We start from the raw sequence: 18,012 nt of genomic DNA, 5'->3' as shown, positions 1-18,012 counted from the left end.
TTGCTCACCCTGCGGCCATCCAGCAAAAGATACAGAGGTAAAGAAATCGCCCACTCGCCCCTGTGGGCTGTCTTGTGTTCCTCCTCCCTCATCCAAGCTTGGGTCCTCCACCAGTGGCCTAGAAGCTTGAGGGTTTTGCACAGTAGCTAATGAATCTAATGAATAACACTGATTATCTCTTCATCATGGCACCTGTTAGTGGGTGAGATATATTAGGCAGTGAGTAAACAGCAAGTTGATGTGTTAGAAGCAGGAAAAATGGGCAAGCGTAAGAATTTGAGCGAGTTTAACAAAGGCCAATTGTGATGGTTAGACAACTGGGTCAGATCATCTCCAAAACTACAGTTCTTGTGGGGTGGTCCCGGTCTGCAGTGGTCAGTATCTATCAAAAGTGGTCCAAAGATGGAAGAGTGTTGAACAGGTCACAGGGTCATGGCTCAAGTTTCATTGATGCACGTGGGGAGCAAAGGCTAGCCCCTGTGGTCTGATCCAACAGACAAGCTACTGTTGCTCAAATTGCTGAAGAAGTTAATGCTGGTTCTGAGAGTAAGGTGTCAGAATACACAGTGCATCGCAGTTTGTTGCGTATGGAGCTGCATAGCTGCAGACCAGTCATGGTGACAATTCTGCAAAAGAAAATAATTCGAGCTATGTCTTGGGCTAAATTTGATTCTCCTTCCGACTTGCTTTTTCATCGCTATGGCCTCCTGAAAATTACTGAACTTAATACTTTTCATAATGCTTGTACTATGTTTTGTGTTGTTAATAAGCTCAATGAAAGATTTTGTGACCTGATTCCAATTTCCTTTCCTCTGCATTCCTATCAGACTAGGAAGAAGCATCTTATTAAGGGTAAAAATCGGAAACTCAGTATTGTTTGCAAAGGTCCACAGGTATGGAACAATCTTGATAGAGACATGCAAATGTCCCCATCTATACCTGTTTTTAAAAATAAAAAAAGAGGCACCTGTTGCTGAAAGTTTCAAATGAACATTACATATAAAAAAAAGTAGTATAATTCTTCTTGGACTGTTGGTGATGTGACCACTTGGACCATGTTAGTAGGGCTTAGGTTAAATTTAGCTTTAGGTTAGGGTATCTCTTGTTTGGGTGTGTATGGTTGAGAGTGTTATGTACATGTAAGTGTATATATGTGAAAATGTTCCGTTCCGTTCCCGTTTTCTTTCCGCTTATCCATGAGGGTCGCGGGATGTTGCCGCTTTTTTTTTTCCCCCCTAAGGGGTTGCGGGGCTTACTGGGGCCAAATCCAGACTTACTCTATGGGCGTAGGCCAGGGTTCACCCTGGACGAGTCGCCAGCTCATCGCAGGACCCTTACTGATGGCAGTGGCTGCCTTCACAAGGTGCCAACTGCACATCAGGAGCAACTTCGGGGTTCAGTATCTTGCTCAAGGATACTTCGACTTGTAGCTCAGTCCCGCCCTGGGGAGCTGGGATTTGAACCAGTGATCTTCTGATCACCAGTCAACCAGCTCTACCCACTGAGCTGTGAAAATGTATTCTGTTATTTTTATTTTTGTTATTACGTGTATCTACTTTGTGCCTGGGCCCCTCTTAATAAGTTTTTTAAGCTTCCTAGTGTGTCCCATTTCACATAAGATTATTACAGATTGAAAAGAGTATGTTGTATATGGTACCCGTGTTGACCGCTCCAACACGTGGTCAACTTGAGCATCAGAACTAGACTACGGAGCAATGGAAGAAGGTGCCCTGGTCTGATGTATTCGTTTTTTTTTAAAATGATGTGGATTGCCAGGTGCGTGTGCGTCGCTTACCTGGGAGACACATGGCACCAGGATGCACTACAGGAAGAAGGCAAGATGACGGAGGAAGTGTAATGCTTTGGGCAATGTTCTGCTGGGAAACCTTGGGTCCTGCCAGGACCGGGGACCAGAACTCAATTGCAGACTAGAGTTGACATTAGAACACAAAAGAATTTATTGAGAGTTGCACAAAACAAGTTGAGATTGGCGTGACAGGTGTTTTCATGGCGTCAGCGAGTGGAGGTGGCATTCAGGCTCCAGGGCTCGAGGTCGGCTGTGCAGGCAGGCAGACTGGGTCCAGGCTCAGGACTGGTGGTCTGAGGTGAGACAGGGAAAACAGGATTAAGCAAGGCAATAAACACGAGTGTAAGTTCAAAGTTGGCTGGCGTTTTTCACACGAACTGATTCAACAATCCGGCGGGGTCTGGAAGGTTGTTCTGAGTATATGTAGGCAAGTTGATTGCAGGATGATGAGCTGCAGATGCTTTGGCAGGATCCTCCGTGACCACGCCCACCAGTGGCTTCCAGAGGTAAAGGAGGAAGACAGCACAACACAGAGACAGACACCAAAATAAACACACCAAGCACACCAAAAGGGAACAAAAGAAAGCAACTTCATTCACACACACACACACACTGAGCAGGAGGCCCGGATCACGACCTGCGGGTTGTGACAGGTCCTGCCATCCATATGGGTGTTACTTTGACATGTACCACCTACCTAAGCATTGTTGCAGACCATGTACAACCTTTCATGGAAACGGTATTCCCTGATGGCTGTGGCCTCTTTAAGCAGGATAATGCCACCAAGCAAAAATGGTCAGAAATGGTTTGAGGAGCACAACAACGTGTTTGAGGTGCTGACTTGGCCTCCAAATTCCCCAGATCTCAATCCAATTGAGTATCTGGGGGATGTACTGGATCAAGTCTGATCCATGGTGATCTGCTGCTAACATCTTGGTGCCAGATACCACAGCGCACCTTCAGGGGTCTAATGGAGTCCTTGCCTCAACGGGTTAGGGCTGTTTTGGCAGCAAAAGGGGGGCCAACACAATATCAGGCAGGTGATCATAATGTTATACCTGATTGGTATGGAATGACTCCAGCTAATTCCAGGAACAACATCTGAGATCTCTGTACAGAAGAGCGCAGTCCTAGGAACAGCTACTGGATACTGCCAACTCTTCGTCAAACATACTCTAATTAGCTGACACTGAACCTCATGCTGAGTCTCACAGCAATGATGCCACCAGTGTGCCCTGGTTGTGCTTTGACATCACGCCGTCGGCACAATAAACTTAATCACCAGTGACACTGGCCATTTCAGATTTTTTGTTTGAGGTGTATTGTGGTGTTCTGGGATGCATATCAGTAGAAATAACGCCATGGATTGTAATGGAATAACACCGCTAGCAACCATGCTAAGTAATCAATTATGTGCAATGTAATGGCTAGCAGCTAGCGAACTAACGTCAAATATATTACAGCCTGATCTTTGAGTTGATCCAAGCTCACGAACAGTATTTCTGGTATGTGACAAATGTATTGCACTTCCTTTTCAGCTCACTACATGGGGCTGCATTATCTAGATATGCAACATTTAACCAAGTGTCCCAAATTTGACTAGTCAGAGCTATATTTTCCATTAGCAGGAGCTAGCTAGGAATAAGATGGATAAGCGCTGTCTGTATGGAGACTTATTATGATTCATGTAAACGCAGAACGTATGGTCAGGTCGGTGGCTGTTCAGGTGTGTTAGAGACACTTTTTTGACCGCCTCAGGGAGACAGGAGCCGACTGATCAGTCCGACTGCCTTTTCTGACAAGGGTTGGAAGTCAGATAGGTGTGTGAAGGCCTTTATGAAGACATTTTGAGATTGATGAAAACATTTTGATGTAGATCATAAGATTTTGCATAATTGAAACTTCATGTGTGATAAAATTTTACAGAAAACTGCAAATTTGAGTCGTTGCCATCTTGAAAACTAGCCTTGAAACAGTTTTTGCATCATTGGATTTGTCTACTCAAAATACATACAATTCGATGTCTAGATCTTTTAAATATGCCCAGCCAGGCGTGTCGTTAGACCTGGGCATTCGGGGCTATAGCCCCGGATGTTTTGGAAATAGCCCCGGATCTCTGTGCTTTGAAAAAAAAAAAAAATCAAAAATCAAATATAATTGTCTACTGGTGAAAGGTTTTTATGTGGCTGCATATCGAACGGCCAGCAGCCTTAAATGCAACATTGTCGCCAGAGTCTGAATAATTTGTTGCAAATTCAACATCAGTGTTATTCTTTCCCCCTCTATGCGTCACTGATATGACCAGAGCCGTCTATCAGCCTACTGTTTAGTACCACTGCAGCGTTTATAACAGGGATAGAAATTAAACCCGCCACCCGCCAAATGCGGGTGAGTTTGTGTGCTGGCAGGTGAACTGAATCAGTTTATCACTGTGGCGGGGTAATTCCAGGCAGATCTGATCCAATTAATCTTAATGATCGATATCTTGGTTAGGGTATAACGATGCGCTTTCCACAACCCTAGAGTTAGATCCGGTCAAATTATATGTTTCTGATTGGACCAAAGTGTCAGTTGGACATCAGAGGAGCCGGAATTAAACATAGAATGGCCGTAAGCGGTCATTTGGACCGCTGGATTTAAATCCTATAATCTCTCATGTAAATACCCAACTGAGTGATGAATGCATTCATTGTGTCATGATATTTAAAAAAAAAAAAACGAAATAACACCAAAGTGTACATTTTTAATTATACATTTATCAATATTCATATCATCGCACATAGTAAACCGGAATTATTGTATATTTACACACGATTTTAATAGAGAAAACTCAGAACAAGAAAATTAACTCTTAAAAGTAACTTATTTGATTATGAAACATTTTATTTTAACACTTAATAATATATAGGCTAATAATCGAAAATGCTGGAAACGAGCTGATCGAAAACAAAGAAAGAGCTGTTGTGATCACTGGTCACAGTCTCCACAGATTACCTCCGCTCTCCTCACACAGTTACCACACACGGGCTTGTGGCATTACAAGAGTCCGACGTTTGGTTCCGTTTGCAGCTATTTCGGACCGGCACTGTCTCTGTCTCCGTGTCTGCTGCTGCTGCTGCTGTGGTTGCTTCCGCTGCTGCCCACCTTGTGCCGACTGCCGCGGCCGCTTTCCCCTCCATGTATTCTGCCCTCAGCTCCTCTGCCAGCTGCTGCAGGACTTCCTCCGGGCTCTCCTGCTGCTGGTGCTCCTTGAATAAGATGCGGGCATTGATCCCAGCCAGGTCGAGGATGTTATAGAAGACCGCCACTGGCCATCTTCACTGACACAGACACAGAGGCAGTGCCGGTCCAAAAGAACTGCAAACGGAACCAAACGTCGGACACTTGAAATGCCACAGGCCCGTGTGTCTGTAAGAGCGGAGGTAATCTGCAGAGACTGTGACCAGTGATCACAACGATTCTTTGTTTGTTTTTGTTTTAGATCAGCTTGTTTTCAGCAGATTATTATTATTTTATTATATATTATTATGTGTTAAAATAAAATGTTTCATAATCAAATAAGTTACTTTTGATAGTTAATTTTCCTGTTCTGAGTTTTCTCTATTAAAATCGTGTGTAAATATACAATAATTACGGTTTACTATGTGCGATTACATGAATATTGATAAATATATACATTTAAAAAACGAAATAACACCAAAGTGTACATTTTAATAAGTTTAATTAAAATTAAACTTATTAAAATGTACACTTTGGTGTTAATTCGTTATTTCGTTTGTTTTTTTAAATATCATGACACAATGAATGCATTCATCACTCAGGTGGGTATTTTATGGAGCCAGAACGGTGACTTTAAAATTTGGCATCCAAAGAAAAATTGGCGCTGAAAACAAAACCAGTACTGAAAAAAGAAACATTGTCATTGAAACATTTGTATTGAAAACAGTTGTATTGGCATTGAAACAAGTATTGACACTGAAAAAAGAAAGTAATTCAAATAATTCAAATCCGAAAATCTTATCATTTTATTTTATTGGGATTTTTTTGTATTTGTCAATGATAATCTTCAGATTTTTTCTTCATGTCACTTTTTTTTCAGTGACAGATTTTTTTTACAATGTCAGGTAGCAGTGCGGTGGCACAGAGCTCGGGGAGCAGACCAGAACGCTGCAGTCGGTGCTGCAGTCCCGGCTCGGAGCAACAGGCTGTTCTACTGTTGTGCTAACTGTGGCTAATGCTCCGTGCTCTGCGCTCTGGTACTACTACCACACTCCATACGCATGGGAGCGGGGCTCGGGAGCTCCGGGACAGAACCAGATACACAGAGACTTGGACACATCAGGAGAGAGCATGAAGAAAAGTCTGCGAGGTAGTTGGACTCTGTGCTGCCCAGAGACAGCCGGCACACGGGCCCTAAATGGTGTATTATGGCTGGGCCGTCCAGCCCCGCCTTCCCGCAGGCTGCTGCCATTACCTTCTCAAATGATATGCAAACCACGCTCTACTTGCCCCTCCCCTCAGGCCCCTCCTTCTCGACGCCAAAACTGTGACAGAAAGTTGGAACTGAAAATCAGTGACACTGAAAAAAAACTGACATTGTAAAAAAAATCTGTCACTGAACAAAAAGTGACATGAAGAAAAAAATCTGAAGATTGTCATTGAAAAATACAAAAAAATCCCAATAAAATAAAATGACAAGATTTTCGGATTTGAATTATTTGAATTACTTTCTTTTTTCAGTGCCAATACTTGTTTCAATGCCAATACAACTGATTTCAATACAAATGTTTCAATGACAATGTTTCTTTTTTCAGTACTGGTTTTGTTTTCAATGCCAATTTTTTTTTTGGATGCCAAATTTTAAAGTCACCGTTCTGGCTCCATAGAATTTACATGACAGATTATAGAGTTTAAATCTAGCGGTCCAAATGACCGCTTACGGCAGTTCTAGTAGTGTTGAATTCCGGCTCTTCTGAGTTCAACTGACACGGGGGGAGTCAGCAGCTGGATTTTGCACCCACAGGTCAGTAGTTTTAGTAGGTGTATGGGCAAACAAACAAACAACAACCACCCCGACCATTATTCATTGTATTATTACATTTGTGGGAAGTTTTTCCAATAAAGATTTTCACGTCCCCACAAATAAATCCCTGCAAACGTAACAGTTATTACATGTGTGGGAAATTGCGTGTTACCTTTGTAGTAGGCAGCGGCTCTTGTGGAAAATGTAGGCTATTACATTTGTGGGTTTATTACATTAAATGCTGCAGATGTTTATTACGTTTGTGGGTTTATTGACGATGTTAAATGACGATGTTTGTCTCTTACCCTACAAAGCCTCCTGTAGGCCTGATGCAGATAGATAATGAAGCCAAGAAATTATGATAGGGAATGTTCTACCTGCTCTAATAGCCTATGCACACAGCGCAGGTCTTGGCTATGATATCTTTAACGTAGACATTACTTAGTAGGCCTAGTGAGGGAAAATGTGCTTTATTTGTGATTAAAATATGACGATGAGGACCCCAATGATTGGCTTTCCTTTCCTTCTCAAACTATGTTAAAATTTCATCTGTAAACAGCCCAATTTTAAAAATTTTCGAAATTAAAAAAAGACTATCTGCGGGCAGTGATGCGTATCTGACCACTTTTTTTTAGTAAGGAGTAATCTAACACGTCAATATTTACAAACCAGTAATCAGATTAAAGTTACTTATCATTGTTTTTGTCATTTTCCTTACTAAAAATGTATATTTTTGCTTTCTTCTTGTCTCAGCGAGGGATGTCACGTTTGCGACAAGTCACATTTTCAGCAGGAGCACAACTCACGTGTAACACCACGCAGCGACACAAACAACCACTTGAGAAAAAACGTCAGCCCTCCAGATCGGGACTTCAGCAAACTTTCCCCACAAAAACAGCATAACATCCCTCCCCACAAATGAGAGTCAGACAATGTCCTCTTTACTGATGCTGATAATGTTATTATATAATTTAGAGCATAAACCATAACTTTGTCACTTTCCAGGATGTTTGGTGGGTCAGGATCTCAATCTCAACACATTATAACTGCTTCCATATGATTATAAACAGTCAGTCGGGACATGTTTAGATTAAAATGATAAGGTGGAAATTGGGGAAACACATTTAAAAAAACACACAGATCTCTACGTCAAGATCTATACTGTCACACCTCTTTCGGTTCCACAGTGCCTGCATGCTGTATGAACTAACACAATAGTGTGGCTTTACGCTGGAGCTGCTTGGTTCAGTGTCAAAGGCAGAGAAAATGGCAAGCATTTGCCACAGAGATCGTGAAGGAGTCAGTGTGAAATGGGCTCCTGTTAACACACTTTTGCACAAAATGCAACCGTATGAGGCAAACTTTGCATCAAAGAGAAATTCCTAACTGTAGACATGTGACTTGGTAACATTAGCATAATTATCTGAAGCTTAAAACAAATCCGTGTCTCACTTGTTCCGTTAACTGCACAGAAGTGCATCATAACGTTAGCTATAAGAGCAACCGATTTAGCCTCTTACTGGACCTTAGAAATAACATTAGTTTGATCTGTCTAATTTACCTTGTAGTTACCTTTTGAATTTCTGAAATGTAGACAAAGTTGTCCTAGCTCATCATGTTTCAAGTCTTCAGTTTATGGTATGCACAGTAATAATTTACACACATAAATAGATCCAACGAAGATGGTGCTGATTCATACCAAAGACTTTAGCATTATTTTTCAGAAGCTTTAACATCACATAACAGGGCCTCAAGCTCAGTTATGTCACACGACACAACCCCAGCTGCAAGCTTGTGTTTCATGTTGGGTTTCTATAAGTGACACTGAAACTGAACACAAGAAATGATTTGCTCCAGATTGAGTAAAGTAGACATTATGAATTATAGCAGACACCTCAGCTTGGAAGTAGCAGAAGTGAGGTGACTATCCTGTCGTTAAGTTTGCACGCAACTAGGACTGCTGAGATATTTGTACTCTACTTGGAAAACGTGGAAAAGCTCCAACCAAACGCCGGTGTAGCAGAGAGCTGTTAGCTTTTTGCTGTTAGCTCCAAACTGTTAGCTGGAGCCCACACTCACAACAATCATGGCCTGCAAAAACACCTCTCTCACCAAGGCAAACAAACAGATCACTGACCTCAAAGAAGACATCCGTCGACTTTCGCAGGAGCTGCAGAATAAACAGGCCCTGCTGACCTCCTGTCTGGACATCGCCCACGAACAATCCATGCACATAATCCAACTCAAAGCGGCCCTCCAGGATACTGCTCCATGGGATACCTCCACCTGCCCACGGCCTGTCACCTCCTCAACACCCAGCCTCCAGTCATCCTGGTCTGAAGTTGTTATCCGTGACAGAAAGAGAGTCCAGGATGCGACTGCCTCTCCTCCTCGCCTGAGCCTTTCCAACCGCTTCGAGGCCCTGGCCGACAGCCCAGTTCTTCGCTCGGTGCCTGGAGGCGCCGCCGCCAGCTCTCTGCACACGGCCGCTGGTGATCGTGTGGCTCCTGGCTCTGGTACCTCCACACCTGGCGGGGCCGTCGCCCCCTCGCCGTCGGGCGGCTCCACGTCTGGGGCGGCTGTATCCACTCCTGCGGCTGGGGACTGCCCCGCGGCTTCCAGCTCCGCTGGTGCTCCGGCCGCGGGCTCTGGCCGTTTTTTCAACGCCACCACCTGCTGTTTCCCCAGAGCCACAGTCCCGGTAATCCTGGGAAAACTCCCCGGGCTGCTGCAGTCACTCCCCTCGTCCATAACCCGCATAGTGGTGCATGTAGGGACCAACGACCTGGCTCAGGGTGCCACCGAACTGACCAAAAGTGCTTTTAACTCCCTGTTTGACTTCCTACGCACTTGTGGAAAGTCTGTTTTTATTTCTGGCCCCATTCCCACACTTGGTCGCGGAGATGCGTGCTTCTCCAGGCTGCTCCTGTTTAACACCTGGCTCAAACCTGCCTGCAGCGCTCTGGGTTTTAACTTCGTTGACAATTTTAATCTCTTTTGGAACCGCCCCTCTTTCTTCAAGTCCGATGGCATTCACCCAACCACTACTGGAAGTCGCATGCTTGCAGCCAATATTCAGCACACTGTACATTCTGCTCCACGTGACTGACTATTTACACCACACACCCCCTCCGCAGCCACTCTTCTTCACCCCGTGCAAACAGCAGCACAGAGCACACCTCCGCTCACCAGCGCGCCCCTCCGACCAAATCAGTCATTAACCCTCCCACCTGAGTCTTTCCCCATACAGTCCATCACATCACACAGACCACCTCGCCCACGCTGTACATCCAAGGCTGTAAATATCAGAAACCTGTGCCCCATTTTCTGCACTCCTGCCACTCCCCACTCTACTCCAACCCCAAAACACCTGAAACTTGCCCTATTCAACACCCGCTCACTAACTAACAAAAGTGCCATCCTACATGAACTCATCACTGACAATGAACTGGACTTTCTCTGCCTCACTAAAACCTGGCACAGACCTCTGGACTATTTCTCCCTGAACCAAACCACACCCTCTGGCTACACCTACATCGACAAACCCCGCCCCGATGGGCGAGGTGGGGGAGTTGCTGCCATTTTCAGGAAAAACTTAAAAGTCTCCACAATCTCCATCCCTCTTGCTCAGTCCTTCACATCCCCCCCACATCATCTACCGTCCTCCCAAACCAAACCACTCCTGCCTTTCTGACCTCTCCGCCTTCGTCACCCAGCTATCCGCCATATCCCCCTCAATTCTCCTGCTCGGCGACTTCAACTTCCACATTGATGACCCAAACTGCAAAAGTGCAATAGACCTCCTGGAACTGCTTCACTGCCTTCACTTCACCCAGCATGTCAACTTCCCCACCCACTGTCGCGGCCACATTCTGGACCTAGTCTGCTCTGTCGGTCTCACTCTCCACCAACTCTCCAGTCTCAACCTCCACATCTCGGACCATCTGGCCATCACCATGGACTTTATCACCCCCGTCCCTCCCCCAAAGCTCAAACGCAACATAACCTTTCCGAAAACATCAAGTTCATCAACCCCTCAGCTCTCTCTGACTTTCTGGCCAATACTCTGTCCGCATTCACACCCCCTCCAACTGCATGCCCCTCTGACCTGGTCTTATACTACAACAACACATTGTCCCTCTGTCTTGATAAACTGGCTCCTCTTAAAACTAAAACTGTCTCATTCATTCACACAGCTCCCTGGTACACTCCCGAACTCCGTCAAATGAAAACCCGTAAACGTCAGCTTGAGCGACTATACAAGAAAACCACTCTCACAGTTCATCTCCATGCCTACACAGACCACCTTTCAGATTACAAAAAAAGCCCTCAATTCTGCCCGGTCCACCTACTACTCACAGCTCATCCATTCTGGCTCCAACAACCCCAAGACTCTATTTTCCACCGTCAACAAACTCCTCAAACCCTGCGACAGCACCCTCTCCTCCATCACAGTTGATAAATGCAACTCCTTCCTGTCATTCTTTCAGTCCAAAATTGACTCCATCTACAATCAACTTAGAAATCCCCCCCCCACCTCTGACTCTCAACCTCCTGCCGCCCCGACCACTCCACCCCTTTCACAGTTCACTCTCGTCTCCCCCCTGGAACTCCTCCCCATCGTCACTAACATTAAAAGTTCAACATCCGTCCTGGATCCCATACCATCCTCCATCATCAAACTCTGTCTCCCAGCAATCTCCCCACTCATCGTTACCATCATCAACTCCTCCCTCACCGCTGGCTTTGTCCCCCAAACCCTGAAACTGGCTGCTGTCACCCCAATCCTCAAAAAACCCGCCCTGGATCCTGACACCATCTCAAATTTTCGTCCCATTTCAAACCTCCCTTTTCTGTCAAAAATTGGCGTGGTCGCCGCACAAATCAAAACCCACCTCCGCTCTCATGAACTGTATGAACCATTCCAATCTGGTTTCCGCCCACAACACAGCACCGAAACCGCTCACCTGAAAATCACAAACGATCTCCTCCTCTCTGCAGACTCTGGGCATCTCAATATACTGATCCTCCTTGACCTCACTGCAGCCTTCGACACCATCAACCACTCCATTCTCCTGTCCCGCCTACAAACATCACTCAACATCACTGGTTCTGCTCTTTCCTGGCTTAAATCTTACCTCACCGACAGACATCAGTTCATCCACATCAACACCTGCTCCTCCTCCACTGTCCCCCTCCCTCAAGGCGTCCCCCAGGGCTCGGAGCTTGGTCCTCTCCTCTACATGCTCTACCTATTCCCCATTGGTTCCATCATCCGCCGTCATAGTCTCCATTTCCACTGCTACGCTGACGACATCCAAATCTACATTTCTACAAAATCCATCACCCCTGTCACCCACTCCACCCTCACCAACTGTCTGACAGAACTAAAATCATGGCTGCAAACTAACTTCCTTCAACTGAACTGTGACAAATCTGAAATCATACTCATCGGCCCAAAATCCCTCGCCACATCGACCCAGAACTTCTCCCTCAGCATTGATAACACCACCCTGTCACCCTCCCCGTTCATCCGCAACCTTGGTATCATCTTCGACAATAAACTCTCATTTGAACATCACATCAGCCGCCTCACCCAAACTGCCTTCTTTCACCTCAAGAACATCGCTCGCCTTCGTCCATTACTCTCCTTCTCTGCCGCCGAAACTCTCATCCATGCATTCATCACCTCACAACTCGACTACTGCAATAGCATCCTCTATGGCTCATCATCCAAGGTTCTCAACAAACTTCAGTACATTCAAAACTCGGCTGCCTGCCTCCTTACCCACACCTGCTCCCACGAACACATAACCCCTGTTCTGCAAAACTAACACTGGCTCCCTGTCCCACATCGAATCAACTTCAAGCTCCTCCTCCTCACCCACAAAGCCCTCCATGACCAGGCCCCTTCCTACCTCACAGACTTGCTCCACCACCACACTCCATCCCGCAACCTCCAATCCTCCGACGCTAACCTCCTCTCACACCCGCTCAGGACCAAGCACCGCACCTGGGGCGACAGAGCCTTCTCCATAGCCGCCCCCTCCCTCTGGAACGCCCTCCCCAAACACATCCGTGACTGTTCTAACTCATCCACCTTCAAATCATTACTCAAGACCCACCTTTTTAAATCTGCTTTTAACCTGCAACAATAGCTGTCTTTCTCTGCGCCCCCCATCAGTTTTTGTAATCACAAACGCAAATAGTTATTTGCACATTGTTTGTTTGTCCTTATATGTACTTTTCATTTATTTTTCTATGTATTTTTTCCTCTGTTTTTGGTTTTATGTAAAGCGTCTTTGAGAGCTGTAAAAGCGCTGTATAAATAAAATGTAGTATTATTATTATTATTATTATTATTATTATGTGATGCTAGCTAAGCTATGTTGGTTGGCACTTTTCTAAGGCAAACAGCTGAGGGAAAGAGGCTTTATATAAGTATATAATTAAGTGCATAAAAGAGAAACTATAATGTGGAGAAACATTCAACTTCATGTTACAACAACTCATTGATGTGTGACTAGTATATGAGTGTGTACTGTGATTTTTTTTTAGTGGCTATATAATTCTACAGTACATGATCGGTTACGGTGATTTTGCACAGGAAATACTCTGTTACATTTTTAGAGGTCATTATCATAACTGATTTTCAACAGCACGTTATGGGATACTATAACCGTCTACAGTACATTGTTGGTTACTGGGATTTAAGACAGTGCACTGCTTGTTCCTGTGATTCTCTACGGTACAGTGCTTGTTACTGTGATTTAACACATTACATTATCGATTACTGTAATTTAATACAGTACATTGCTGGTTGCTGTGAATTTCTACAGGAAATATTCATCTACTGTGATTCATGAATAAAAATGTCAAATAAATGTATTTTGATCAACTTTCTAGCAATGCATCTCACAAACTAAGTAGCAACTTTATTGTGAAGATACCACTTGACAGTAGCCGTTTTTATACTGGGCAGCAAGCCGCCAAATTGGCCATCCTTTTTGATGCTAGGTCAGCGGGTTTAGACAGAAGGCGGCAAATTGGGGGTCTGTTTTGGTCCGCCAATTTGCTGCCTCGAGGGTACACTTATTTCCGCCGCCTTTGCTATCTTAATCCGAGACGTCAATGTGCCGGCCTCTGCATGAGGTGGGCGGAGGTGTCAATGACCTGCACTGTTGTGCGACCCACAGCCGAGGAGTTTTAAAACCTGGAAACAGCTGATCACAGCAGTCAGTCCATCATTTCATCCGCGGACATTAAGATGAGCAACTGGACAGCCGCTGAGATCCAGGAGATGCTAGCATCTTCTCGGTCTCTGTAGTTGTTTGGTTGTGTCCGCTTGTTGCGGCAAGCTACTTTCAAATTAAAAGCCCCCCGCTAACAACCCAATTCTAAACTCCAATGGGGTGCAATGTAAAGCTCTTATTTTGAAGACAAATTCATTGTCACGGTTCACAGCCCAACTTCGTGCTTCACGTCATGTCACGTCACATGTTTACGCCTACCCCAATGGCGACTTTTGGAAAAGGAGGAATATCACGCCTCCGTTTTAGAAAGACAGGCCGGCACATTGCTGTCCTTACCTTGGAGCAAATGTGCCGCCTTTTCTATCTAAAAAGGGCTAGTGTTGATTCAAATGCAGCCCGCTATTCCGATCTTGCATTGTGCTAATGAGGCAGTTTGTTAAGTTTGCTGTTTTACACTCCATAATGCAAATGTTACTCTTGTTGACATTTTCATGTGTATCTTGAGGACATCATGGTTTATATTGGTGAAAACTTGCCATGTTGAGGAAAAAACTAACCTTTTACCAGGGGGAAAAAAAAGATGGAAGAAACCTCAGGAAGAGCCTCAGAGGAGGGATCCCTCTCCCAGGATGGACAGAAAAGAACAACAAAAGCATATTTTTCCAACTTGTTAAAGAAAGTGAGGAAGTTAAAAGGAAATAAGTTTTATTTTGGTCCAGGCTTTATGGAAATCCATTTGGTAGTTTTGTTTGTTGTGAAAGGTGAAATCATTACCTCCTTGGCCGAGGTAACTAACACTAAAAAGATTATTTTATACAACAGATTTCTTTGCGTTAATGATTTGTTTTCAGTATTTATTTCAGTATTTAACATTTTTGTGGTCCCCCAGATCCCTGAATATTACTTTACCTCGCATGTTGAGAGAAATGCCGTAAATCATACTTGAATACTCAACAGCCTTTGCAAAGGATAGACCAGTGACTACAGCAAAGGCTCATGGCTCTGAATCACCAGTTGCTCCAGAGCAGTTCCTGTGTTAATGTTTGGGCCCGTGTGGTTGTTACCTCAACAATTATGACAGTTTGTTGGCTTTGATAAATGAAGGGTTGAAGAACATCCACTGAAGTCTTTGTTTGTCTGTCTGTCTGTCTTCATCAGGTAGTCGCGCGGACAAAAGATACATGTTACTGTCTAACAGAAGCTCCTGCATTTCTTCAGCATCACGGCCACAGAAGACTACAGCAGTTAACAGGTAGGTTTCACCAGCAATATGTCCACCTGCGCTTCTTATTTGGATTGTTTTAATCTCAAGACTGAATGAAATTGAAGAAATGCATATTCACAGACATGACTCCAAACATGAAATATGATGAAAACACACACCACTAATATGTCCACAGACACAGCACAGCAGGCAACATTTGCTTAACTAATCATCTTTGTGAGGTGTGATCCTTGTGCTCCGAGGTTAACCTCCTGATATTGTCATACAGACTTGACAAGATGTTTGTTCCATGATTATAATCAATAATGAGGTGGCAAAGAACCTCTGTTGTCTTTGCTTCATTGTCTCATTATACACTCCGTTACTCTTACAGCTATTAAATGATGCTTCTACATTTTTGCCAAGAGGATTTGTTTTAATCGGGAGCAAGGAACAAAAGGGAGCCTAGCTGCTCAAGCGCAGGTCAATTCTGTTCCCTTGCTAATCATGAGCCCTTTTCAGACAGGGAATCTGTTATGACACTGCAAAGAAGGCTCGCCTCTACACCGCCTTTGTATTCTCACACTTAACTAAGCAGTGCTGGCATAATGCCGCTTCAGTGTGTCATTTTATGCAGCATGCCCAGCATTGCAGAACCAAGAGAGGTGTGACTGTACACATCATAACGTTGAGATCTGTGGGATTTTTGTCTTTCCCCCTCGTTTCCACCTGTCAATCTGGCTCAGTAAACACTGCTTATAATCATATGGATGCTATTATAATGTGTTGTGTTGCTCTACATCACATTACATCACATCTGTACGATGTTTCTCACTCCCAGAGAGGGGTGCTGTTTTCCTCATTAAATGTGGTGATTTTTTTTCCATATAGTTTGCCAAAGACAGTAACTGCAACAACACAATAGTGAAAGGCAACAAAGACATTGTGAGTTTTTCAGGAAAAAAAAAGTCACATACTGTTATCACTGCCAGTAGACTGCCTGGCTCTTGCTATGGAGGACAGACACCATTAACACTCAGACTCAGTGGGACAAACAGAGTGAATGCGATGTTCACACATATAAATTCAGCATTTTTAGTTGCACATATAAGTTGCCAAAGACGGCCCCTGATACCATTACTGTTTTTTGGTCTTAAAACATCGCTTCAGTCGATTGAAGTGTGGAACATTTCTCTTTTATTTTGAGCGATGCCCCATGAAGGATCTGTTTTGTTGTCATCAGAAGGTCACACCTATTTCCTGCTCTGTTGGCTTACACTTTCACACAAACGGCAATTCACCTCTGTTGCAACTCTGTTACTAGCTCCACTGCCGGATCAGAGTTCGAACATTACTGTTCCCACACGCCACCTCTAATTTGCATACAGATAGTGATGCAGAATAAAGGCACAAAATTCCCGCTTTGAAAGGCTGTGGGGGGGCTTTGCATAGAGCTGATCTTTATAATAACCTATGAATGGACATTGCTTCTTCTGCATCAATGAAGTTAAAGGATGATAGACTTGATGACCAGTCTACTCTGCTGCAGGCAACCTGTACGTCTGTGTGTGTGTGTGTGTGTGTCCATTCATCTATGGGGATAAAATCATAAAAACACAGTCAAAGATGACGAAAGCACACTGCAAATTCTGCACCAGGACACAGAGCACTGCATGCTCTCCCTGAACAGCCCATTTCAATAGGAGGGGTTGAAAAAAGAAGCTGGTGGTGCTGCGCAGTGCTTCCACCTCAGAGTTTCCTTGCAGACAATAGTACCATAAGCTTGTGAAAAGTGCCAGTATGCAAGAAAAAAAATGCAAAATCATATGCTATACTGTCAAATGTAAAAATGCTAGTACTGTGTACAGGTCAGTCCTGGCCAACTTTAGGCACTGGTCATAAGGCCCCTTTTACATTATTAAAATGTTCATGAGATCCCCTTTGTCTCATCCTATCACATCCTCACCACACCTGTTTGGTTTGAACTTTGGAATGTTTGCCAGGTTGGGTTGGTTTGTGAACACTGCTGTGAAAGCTATCTGTCAAACAGTGTGGAGTCATCAAACTAATACCATTTGTACACCATAAAAAGGCGATTTAGTCCTTTCCTATTGCCAGGAAATGAGTTTGCCAATATGTTCTTGTTTCTTTTTTCTTATTTGTCACATTCATCATCAGGAACACACAAGAAACCAGCAACAGTAGAAAGCAACAGATCACATTGTGCACCTCATCAGACTACAAGCAGAAGACGTCAAAACTAAGTTTGAATCAACAACATTCTGACCTAGGCACATTTGTGAAAGGGATATTAGAGTGACTGGAAAACGTAGGTCATGGTCTTTCTCCAATCTGATTAGATATAGTGTAGTTTGTTTGTTGAGTGAAAGCAGAGCAGACCTGTATGGTAGTTTATATGTTTGAGTCCTTTGTGCAACATTCTATGGGATGCTGAGGATTAATTGAAGAGTCTCAGCCTAGTGAATTAATCTGCTCCATCGTTTGATGGTATGGCCTTCTAGATCTTTTGCTGGATGGCAGCAGGGTGAACAGACTGTGTTCAGACTGACATCTCACTTCACCAATGTCGCTGATACTCCTAGGACATGCACGCACCGTGCCAGTTTGTGATGTTTTCAGCGGAACCCTTTCAATTGCTCTTCTGTAAAGGCTGACCAGAATCTGGCTCTAGAGGAAGTAGAACCTTTTCGATGCTTTCTTTTAA

General features: G+C 44.2%; 2 protein-coding genes across 5 annotated transcripts in view; one reads left to right on the top strand and one right to left on the bottom strand.

The window, feature by feature from the left end:
- LOC115570877 (RNA binding protein fox-1 homolog 3-like) overlaps nucleotides 1-18,012 on the top strand; it is a 1,044,539-nt gene that overhangs the window by 152,532 nt on the left and 873,995 nt on the right. For all 3 annotated transcript variants that reach the window (XM_030399653.1, XM_030399654.1, XM_030399661.1), the window contains one exon: nucleotides 15,242-15,335. In XM_030399653.1, the coding sequence (XP_030255513.1) occupies nucleotides 15,242-15,335 (94 nt within the window). The remainder of the gene's footprint in view (nucleotides 1-15,241; nucleotides 15,336-18,012) is intronic.
- On the bottom strand, nucleotides 1,935-9,975 carry LOC115570881 (uncharacterized). Of its 2 annotated transcripts, XM_030399670.1 has the most exons (3): nucleotides 8,968-9,975; nucleotides 2,186-2,304; nucleotides 1,935-2,100 (listed from the first exon to the last, which is right to left on the bottom strand). In XM_030399670.1, the coding sequence occupies exons 1-2, from the start codon at nucleotides 9,588-9,590 to the stop codon at nucleotides 2,190-2,192; spliced, it is 738 nt and encodes a 245-aa protein (XP_030255530.1). In that variant the 5' UTR covers nucleotides 9,591-9,975; the 3' UTR covers nucleotides 1,935-2,100; nucleotides 2,186-2,189. The 2 variants fall into 2 exon arrangements, with proteins under 2 accessions (XP_030255530.1, XP_030255531.1); XM_030399671.1 differs by lacking the exon at nucleotides 2,186-2,304.

The sequence above is a fragment of the Sparus aurata genome, chromosome 20, assembly GCF_900880675.1.
Source record: "Sparus aurata chromosome 20, fSpaAur1.1, whole genome shotgun sequence".
Taxonomy (NCBI): Eukaryota; Metazoa; Chordata; class Actinopteri; order Spariformes; family Sparidae; genus Sparus; species Sparus aurata.
This window is presented reverse-complemented; position numbering and strand designations above follow the sequence as displayed.

Bases quoted from the DNA above. Each gene is read 5' to 3' on its own strand.
- LOC115570881 (XM_030399670.1), bottom strand. From the start codon at position 9,590: ATGCGGGTTATGGACGAGGGGAGTGACTGCAGCAGCCCGGGGAGTTTT. The intron at 2,305-8,967 runs GTCAGTGATCTG...TACCTCTGGAAG, and splicing joins CGACGGATGTCTTCTTTGAG to CCACTGGTGGGCGTGGTCAC.